The 9,627-nt window shown below is 46.0% G+C and overlaps 1 protein-coding gene across 1 annotated transcript; it reads left to right on the top strand.

Annotated features, from left to right (window-relative positions):
- Nucleotides 1-4,079: 4,079 nt before the first annotated feature.
- Nucleotides 4,080-9,627, top strand: Vps25 (vacuolar protein sorting 25 homolog). The gene is made up of 6 exons (XM_020165182.2): nucleotides 4,080-4,208; nucleotides 4,424-4,569; nucleotides 5,943-5,996; nucleotides 6,343-6,431; nucleotides 7,203-7,278; nucleotides 8,986-9,627. Exons 1-6 carry the CDS (start codon nucleotides 4,156-4,158, stop codon nucleotides 9,096-9,098), a joined length of 531 nt encoding a protein of 176 aa, XP_020020771.1. The 5' UTR covers nucleotides 4,080-4,155; the 3' UTR covers nucleotides 9,099-9,627.

Raw genomic sequence — 9,627 nt, forward strand, 5'->3', positions numbered from 1 at the left:
GGAGGGGCCTTTCCTGCCCCTGTCCACTCCAGCTCCAGGAAACTAGCAGGAAGAGACTCCCTTCCTGTCTGGACAGCAGCTGGGGGCCTGTGACTAGGGAGGTGTTGGGGGAGGGTCAAAGGAAGAATCTCTGCTGTGGCTCCTGCAAGAAGGAAGAGAAGCTATCCAGGAGCCCTGACTTTCCCCCAACTTGCGTATCTCAGTTTACTCCCAGGGCCTGGGAAGAGGAAATCTGACTAGTATCAAGAATCCACCCCTAAGAGCCTAGCATTGGCCAAAGGCAGTGGGGGCTTCTCTACTAGGTTGACCACTCCCCCTCCAGGTCCCAGGCTTTCATCCACTTTGTCTGAGACTGGGGTGTGGCCTACAGCCTGGCCGCACACTGCCCCCTGGTGTCCACTAAAGCCAACAACCAGATGATGTATGTGATTTGGAAAAAGCTCAAGGCTGAGAAATACTGGACCCTGGATTCAGAGAGCCATTATTTACATAGCAACCAAATTCTTAGGTAGGCCCTTCTATCAGCCTCCTAAGACATATTGATAATTATTTTAAGACACCTTCCTAATCAGGCATTGCTGGCCCACACCTGTAATCCTAGCTACTCAGGAGGCAGAGATCAGGAGGATCGAGATTCAAAGCCAGCTCAGGCAAATAGATTGCTAGACTCTATCTTTAAAAAACCAGTCACAAAAAAGGCTGGTGGAATGGCTCAAGGTTTAGGCCCTGAGTTCAAGCCCCAATACCACACACACACACAAAAATACACCTTCCCATTTTCTAGGGACTGACTTAGCCCTTCTCTGCAACTCACCATTTCTGTATATGAACAGTATTCCCTGTATAATAAGCCCAGTTTTCATCAGGGAACCCTTATCTCAATCCCTCCTTAGTATGCACTTGCCAAGTCACCAAAAACATTTACAAAACAACTTTGTATTCCATGGAGACACTTGTTTTTTCCTTGTGGCACCCTCAGCCTCTTTAGAGAGTTTCTTTCTTGTTGAAATATCTGCCTCTTTGTGTACATGCACATCCATTCTCTCACACATGCCTGTCTATTCATAGCTATATGCCCATGTATCCTAGAACATACCTATTCATTCTCAAAGATACATTTCTTTCAGGACACATCCCTCTTTTTTTCATCTGTTCCTCTGTTTTTAGCTGAGATAAATATTTACTCTATTTCCACAAATACATCTGTCTTCCCCCAAGAATATATCTATTCCTCCTTGTCACATGTTTGCCTTCATCCATGTTATTAATGTGTGTCAGGGGCCTGGTGGTATAAGGCACTGTGTTGTGTATTGTGTTGCCATGGAAGATGGGTTAGTCTTGTTTCCGCTTTCAGTGGCTTTCATCTAGTGGGGAAGGTGACATGTGCGCAAATAAATAAAAACCATAGAGTGTGATGACAATCATAGAAAGGATGCAACCCAAATTGTTACTCAATTTCAAAGGAAAAAGGAATCACATCTGGGTAAGATGATTACAGGTGAGTGATGTGTTCTTGTGACACAATACCTGATTAAAAAAAAACACAAAGGGGGAAATATTTATTTTGGTTCATGGTTTCAGAGGTTCCAGTCTATGGTCATTTGGTTTTGTTTCTGGGCTGTGGCGAGGTGGAGTATCACGGTAAGGAACATGTGGCAGAGTAGAGAGTTACTTACCTCATGGTGGCTAGGAAGCAAAAGAATGTGGGAGGACTGAGACTAGGTATACCCTTCAAGGGTGTGCCCATAGTGGGCTATTTCCTCCAGACCCCATTTCCTAACAGCCCATTTAGTACGGACTCATCAGTAGATTAATCCCTTGATGAATTTAGTGCTCTCATGATCTACTCACCCCTCAGTAGTGTCACCAGTTGAGGACCAAGCCTTCAATATATGAGCTTTTTTTGGGGGGAACACTTCATATCCAAACCATGCAGGAGGGTGACTGCAGAGTTGGTAGTTGATGAGGCCTTAGATGGAATGCACTCCTGTAGGGGAGGGAAGGGAAGGGGTGATGAAGAACTAGGAAAATACTGCAATAATCCAGGCTTGAGAAAATGAAGATATGGACCAAAGAAATGGTGAATGGAGAAATGGAAAAAAATTATAAAGCAGGGAATATGATTAACGACAGTGAAAGAAATCAGGAGGACTTGGGGATGAAAGAGAGGAAACATTAAGGATGAGTCAGACATTGAACTTGAGTTACTAGACAAAGATGGTAATAATAACAGAAAAGGGCCATTAGGAGGAGGAACTGACCTAAAGAAAAGGATGTGCCACATAAAGTAAAACTGGAACAAGCTGTTATGTCCCACAGAGAATTGGCAATGGGGGGGGGGTCGAAAGAAGTTGGATCTAAAATACAGGTCTGGGAGTCTTCTGCATAGAAATGCAATATGAACCCTTAGGAGGAATGAGAGCTCTCAGAAAACGTGTATGGAGAAGAAGAAGCTGCAGTTTGACTCATAGGAAATAGCTTTAAAGAATGAGAGTCCCCTGGTCAGTCCTCAGTCCTTAGTCCCCTGAGATACAAGACTAGAAAGGTGAGAACGGTGGAGCCCACTGCTTTTCTCTTGCAACCCTTTTTAAAAACTCCTATTTATGCTTTCTCTCTACTTTCAATAAAACTTTGTTCTTCTACCTTTGAAAAAAAAAAAAGGAATGAGGGAAAGCCGGGTGTGGTGTTTCAGGCCTGTAATCTCTCATCACTTGGAAGGCTAAAGCAGGGGGATTATTAGTTCAAGGTCAGCCTGGGCTACCCAGTGAGTTTTGGCCAGCTTGGGCTACCTGGGCTATCATTTTTTTCCTTTTTTCTGGTGCCTCTGGGGTTTGAACTCAGGAACTCACTCTTAACACTTGTGCCACTCCATCAGCCTGAGAAAAAAAGCAAATCAAAAAGAAAACAAACAAAAGGGAATGGGGGGGGGGGAGGAAGGAATGGACACAGAGGGAAAGATTGGAGAAGCAGTGGAATGGATAAAGCTGTCATAGAGGTGAAAGAAATGATGGTCTTTGAGAAACCATTATCAATTGTATGGTTCCTTAACTCAGCAAATATTTGTTGGTCACACTGTGGACCAGAAACTGTGCACAATGAGGGATGAACCTGAGTGAGGGAAAGGTTAGAGATCAGACAGGAAATTGAGGTAGCAGAGTCAAGGGCTACCTACATATATTTTAAAATAAGAATACCCTGAGTATGTTTGTAGCCTAGGGAGAAGAGCCAGGAGAAAGAGAGAGAAATAAAATGATAACAGAAGTCCTGGAGGAAGTTGGGAAGGAGAGATAAGAAGATATGTCAAAGGCTTGACATTGTAAAAGAAGAGTGACACTTCTTCCTTTGAGTCCAAAAGGAAGAAGGAGTAAAAGTAGAGAGTAATTTTTGAGGGATGAAGCAAATATGGTGACAGACAGGGAAAGGATTAAGGGGTTTGCATGCCTGTCCTCAATCTCATAAAACAGGAGTGAAAGTCACTCTGTAGGGAGCAAAGAGATGAGGAATGATCGGGGATGTCTGGTGAACATGGAGAAGTTCTAATATTACGTCGAGTGTCACAGAGAACCAATAAAAACAAAAGGTCATTCTCCATAGCCCAAGAGTGGGAAAAAAAAAAAAAAAGGAGCGTGTGTGGTGGGGAGGGAGATGGATGGAGTGCACTGAACCTTTGGAGGAAGCAGAACCGTTTGTGGTGATATAAGCTACAAAGTGTGCTCCCAAGGTGCTGCAGAAGACTAAGAAATGGTGGAGTAGAAGGACATAGGAATGAAGGAGATTGTGGAATCGTGGGGAGTTTAAATTAAATGGTAATTGACATGAATGCTAATATTACAAGAAACGTGCAGTGGAAATAAGCGTACTCTGGTTGGAGATCTGGGTTGTTTGCGTTCTCTTAACGAATTGCACCACTTTGGGGAACTCGCTACCCTTTTTCTGAGGTTGAACCAGAAGACTTCCCAAGGCTCTTTCTGCTCCACAAGGTAAAGTGTTTTAGGATAATGGCAGGGGATTGGTTGATGACAATGACATCTCCGGTCCTCTGAGCGTCTCTTGAGAGGCATCCGGAACCTTTCTGCTGTGCTTTCTGCCCGGACGTGGTGAAGGGGAAACCGGAAGTCCCTTGTTGGTAGGTTCCGGGTATCCTGGACTACTACGATGGCGATGAGTTTCGAGTGGCCGTGGCAGTATCGCTTCCCACCTTTCTTTACGTGAGGCTCAGACCCCAGGAAGCCCCGCTGTGCCTCCCTCCCACCCCCTGGGCCCTGGGCTCAGCCTTGATGCTTCACTTGGGGAGGGGGGAGACAGGACCCGCCCACCACCATCTTCAGTCCCTCACTCTCTCTCCCAAATGCGCCCCGGGGCAAGTGCTGCCTCTCGCTCCCTCACGCCCTCTAATTCTGCGCCCATTCCCTTCACCCGGCAGGTTACAGCCGAACGTGGACACTCGGCAGAAGCAGCTGGCCGCCTGGTGCTCGCTGGTCCTGTCCTTCTGTCGCCTGCACAAACAGTCCAGCATGACGGTGATGGAAGCGCAGGAGAGCCCACTCTTCAACAACGTCAAGCTACAGCGTATCCTCCCTCAGGCTCTCCCACAGCTCACACGCATGTGCTTCCACACTTTCCCACATGCCCAGGCTGCACCTTCCCCCTCCCTTTACCCACAGTAGGCAGGTTCCTACCCAAGCTTGTAAGAGTATCTGACGTCCGTTTTACCCCACTGATTTAGTACCAAACCCTCTTGTAGGCATTCTTAAGTGCTTGGGTCTTAGAATCTCTGCTCTGATGCCAAGTCCCAAGCTGCTTTTCACCCTGAGCCTTTTTGGGATATTTGAATCTTCTGTTCTCTCTGTGTGAGGCTCAAACTCAGCACTACCTTTAATAATTTTCCCCGCCTACCCTACTTCCAAGAAGTGACGGTCATTTGTTTTTGCTGTCTGATTGATCTTTAAAATATCCATGGAGAAAAGCTGAAGGACAGTGAGAAGACAGAGAATGTGGGAAATAATACTTTTCATTTTCTTTCTTTCTTTTTTTTGTGGTACTGGGGTTTGAACTCAGGGTTTCATGCTTGCTAGGCAGGCATTCTACCACTTGAGCCACTCCACCACTTCCCTTTCATTTTCTAAAGCTCTTCCATTTATTTATTTATTGAGATGGGGCCATGTTCTATAGCCGAGGCTGGCCTCAAACTCCTGATCCTCCTGCCTCAGCCTCCTGAGTGCTGGGATTACAAGTGTGTACCACTATATCTGGGTAGTCTCTCCCTTCCTCCCTGTTTTTCCTTTTTTTTTCCTGTACTGGGGATTAAACCTAGGGCTTCATACTTGCTAGGCAAGCACTCTACTACTTGAGCTACAGTCTCAGCCCTACCCCCTTTTTAATTTTCATTGTATTTGTTCATTTATTATTTTATTTTTGGTGGTATTGGGGTTTGAACTCAGGGCTTCATGTTTGCTAGGCAGGTACTCTACCACTGGAGCCAGTCTGCCAGCCCTTTTTTTGTGTTGGATATTTTCAAGATAGGGTCTCTCAAACTGTTGCCCAAGCTGGCCTCGAACTGCTGTCCTCTTTATCTCTGCCTCCCAAGTAGCTGGATTTACAGATGTGAGCCACTGGTGCCCGGCTTGTTTTTGAGATAGGTTCTTACTAACTTTGCCTGGACTGGCCTCAGACTTGCTATCCTCCTGTCTCTGCCTCCTGAATAGCTGGGATTACAGGTTTACAGGCATGTGTTACCATGTCCAGCTATCTCTCTCTTCTAATTGGTTTTTTACCTTCCTCCCCAGAATATCCAGAAAACGCTAATTTATATCTTGTTCAGAAATTGCATGCATGTGTGTGTAAAAGGGAAAGGAAGGAGCTAAATGGTTCTCAGGGATTGGCTCTGAGAATTTTTATCCAAACCAATTAACATGTATGTCATTCCTTTAACCTTAAACCAGGGAAGCTTCCTATGGAATCAATCCAGATTGTATTAGAGGAACTGAGGAAAAAAGGTAGGTGCAGATGCTCAAATTCCTTACTTTTCTTCCTATTTAGGTTTCCCTGAGGGTAGATTAGGACAAATCTTTTCCCTTTATTAAAACTTTTTTCTCCCTTGGCTTGAAGCCCAATTCCTGGGTCTTCTCTTCTCATTGATATACAGAAATTGAAATCTAACTGTGCCCTAAGCCTGAAGAGAGGTACACTAAGGAGAATGTGTGCCATATAGATGTTAGTAAAATACTGAATCTCATTCTGAAAGCAGAATCTCTTCCACTTTGTCCCACATTGCTATTTGCCTCTTTGTCCCTTTTTTTTTTTTTAAAGAGCATGTTGCTGTCATAAGTATCTGTTTTACAGGGAACCTCGAGTGGTTGGATAAGAACAAGTCTAGCTTCCTGATCATGTGGCGGAGGCCAGAAGAATGGGGGAAACTCATTTATCAGTGGGTGAGGCCATCCTGCTACTAAGTACTAAGCAGTGATGAAAAAATTGTATTCATGTTCAACAGATACCTGGTGTTCCCAGATCCAGATTTGGCAAAGTGGGGAGAGGACAGAAAGGGAAGTATAGGCCTTCTAGGTAAATGTCCTTGAGTGACTCAATTTCTCTGCCTGCACAGAACTTCCCTTTCTTTGCTTGTAGGAGGCTATGTGAGGCCATGTTTGGAGAATGCAGGACTGGAAACCATGAATGCTATTGTTGGCTGGAGCCTCTGGCCACAGAAGATAAATGGGGAAAGGAAGGAAAAAAACCTGGGGCCCCCTCCCCCTACTGGGCCTTTGTGGAGTTGTCCACATGAATGAGACTTTCTAAGCCAGTGCGGGTGTGGGGACAGAATACCCTCTTCCCCAAATTCCTAGCTGCCACCAGCCCCATACATTCCCAAGGGAAAGCAGAGGGGAGGAAGCATCAACAACCTAAATATAACAAATACAAACCACCCATTCCTGAATAGGAAAACAACCAGAATGAGAAGTCACTCTTCAGACACGTGAAGGCCTGTGGTTTAGTGGTTCTAAATATGTGTGTACACACACACATATATATATATATAGCACCTGTAGGGTCTTGTGGATTTGAGGCCACTGCAGAGGTGACAGCGAGCCCTGGTTTGGAAATAAGTACCATTCCCAAATAAAAAAGGTGGAGCTAATGAGGGTTACCTTCTCCCAGGAGATTCTTGTTCCTTATTCAACCCTCATTTTTGGTGTCCACAGGTTTCTAGGAGTGGCCAGAACAACTCTGTGTTTACTCTGTATGAACTGACCAATGGGGAAGACACAGAGGATGAGGGTAATGCCTTTTTCTTCCAGTTTTGAGAAGAGAGGAGTGCTTCTTTCTCCAGTCGTAGTTTAGTCGATATTCAGACTAACCATTTTTCTGCCTCTGAATTCCACAACACAAAAGCTCTTAACCCACATCTAAAAATTCCATAGACTACCTGAATTCACATATTTAAAAGCCCCTAATTTTGTTTGTGTGGATGTATATGCATTTTTCTAGGGATAGAGTCCGTATTACAAGTTTTTCAAGGGCATGTATGGCTCATGAAAAGTTGTGAATTACTGCTGTAGAAGACAGTTGAGGAACCGGCACAGGGGATTAAGCCTGAAATCTCATTCCTGGCTGACTCAGGTTGTTCACCCTTTCTTCTTATAGAGGGCTCAAGATTTGTGGGTGTCAGCTGAAGGGATTGGGCCAACACCCCCAGCCCATGTAAATACTTTGGATTTTGGCCAGGCAAGGATTTGTATACTCTTTGATTTTTAAATAGTGTAAACACTTTCTCAGTTCTTTCCTCTCTGACTCCTTAGTCTCTCTCTCTCTTTCTTTCTTTTTTTTTTTTGGCAGTACTGGAGTTTGAACTTGGCCTCATGCTTGCTAGGCAGGCACTCTTCCTGCTTTAGCCATTCCACAAGCCTTCTGACTCCTTATTTTGACCAGCAGGATCACCAAAAGCCCCAGTCTTTTCTGGGGTAACAGAGGGTGTTCTGCCAGGCCCTAGCTGTAGCAGTTTACAGCTCTTGGCTGTTCCCCTCTGCCCTGCAGGCCTCTGCTTGCTACTCCCACCATCACCCCATGACTTCAGTGCTCCAGCTTGGCCCAGCCCACTACTCAGGCCAGGCAAAGCTAGAGGCTTCCTCACAATGCAAGCTTCCTGACTTGAGCTGGCCCCCTGCAGGGGGTGAGGTGAGCAAGCCTGTCAGGGCTTGCCTGCTACATCTCACATCTCCCTGCAGTATCTTACCATATCTCCAGATACTCAGCTGGCCTTTGGCTCTTAGCCCTGTCTTAGTTAGGAAAGGGCAGATACTGGTGCTGGACTTTAGCAGTCTCCTGGCTCGGGCACTAGCTATACCTCTTTGTGTCAGGACAGGTCCCCTGATTTGTACAAATGTGCAGTTAAGGACTCATGTGACAAGGGCCTTAACTAACCTTAGGGCTGATTAGCAGAACTCATTGTCATTTTTCTTCTTTTTAGGCCCCTTTTTTTTTTTTTTTTTCCAGAACTGGGGTTTGAACTCAGGCCTACACCTTGAGCCCCTCCACCAGCCCACATTTGGCTTTTTTTTTTTTTTTTTTCTGAGATAGGGTCTGAGGCTGGCTTCAAACTGTGATCCTCCTGATCTCTGCCTCCTGAGTAGCTAGGATTACAGGCGTAAGCCACCCATGCCCAGTTAGGGCCCCCTTTTTGTGGACTCAAAATCAGATGATATCACTCAGGTACATCAGACACTAATGGGGGCAAGGGGAAGAAGGGTCCTGGGGCTGAGTCTACATAACTAGGGAAGGGGACATAAGCCAGAATTCATTTCATGCTGACTTAAGGTTTCTTCCACCCCTTACTCTAAAGAGTGCCCAGAAAGCATGGGTAGCAGCTGCAGCAGTGCAGATGGCATATGCATACCCTGGCTCTGTAGGGTCTCAGCTTCCACCTTGACTGTTCTCCTCATCCCCCCAAGGAACTGGGAGACTGACTGCCCATCTCTTCCTATCCAGAGTTCCATGGCCTGGATGAGGCGACCCTACTTCGAGCTCTGCAGGCCCTACAGCAGGAGCACAAGGCTGAGATCATCACTATCAGCGATGGCAGAGGTGTCAAGTTCTTCTAGCAGAGTCCTGTCTCCCTTTACTTCTTACCTCCCACATTTCTAGGGCTTTCAGAAAGAGACAGACCTAGTGTTCCCACAGACTGCATCTGTGACTTCACCATACTTAAAGGGCTCCAGTCTTGAAGGCTGGGACCTAGGGAGGGGTTTCCTACTTACCCTATATGTCTGTCCCTGTGATAGGGTAACCCCAAGGTACCAGAGAGAAAGGATGTGTTTCTTTTTGCCCTACCTCCTCCCATCTGAGACTGTCCCTGAGACAAGGTCTGTAAACCTGACACTTTACATGTGTTCTCACACGTAAGTACATGCACACATGCGCCTGCACAAGCTTCTGTCTCCTCCTCCAAGCCCCTTAGCTGCTGTTGCCTCCCTTCCCAGGCTGGTGCTCTATCCTTCCTAGGGGCTGGGGGAAGCCCTGGCTGCAGGCAGCCTTCCAGGCAATATGAAGATAGGAGGCCCCGGGAGGGGCCTGGCAGTAAAAGGCAGGCCAACACTGATTTATGATATTAAAATCTCAACTCCTACTGCC

This window comes from Castor canadensis, chromosome 11 (assembly GCF_047511655.1).
Source record: "Castor canadensis chromosome 11, mCasCan1.hap1v2, whole genome shotgun sequence".
NCBI lineage: Eukaryota > Metazoa > Chordata > Mammalia > Rodentia > Castoridae > Castor > Castor canadensis.

What these genes read in the sequence shown, in the direction of transcription:
- Vps25 (XM_020165182.2), top strand. Translation starts at nt 4,156, where the DNA reads ATGGCGATGAGTTTCGAGTGGCCGTGGCAGTATCGCTTCCCACCTTTC. An exon ending in CGCTTCCCACCTTTCTTTAC is followed by an intron (nt 4,209 to 4,423) that starts GTGAGGCTCAGA and finishes TTCACCCGGCAG; the next exon opens with GTTACAGCCGAACGTGGACA. An exon ending in AGAGGAACTGAGGAAAAAAG is followed by an intron (nt 5,997 to 6,342) that starts GTAGGTGCAGAT and finishes TCTGTTTTACAG; the next exon opens with GGAACCTCGAGTGGTTGGAT.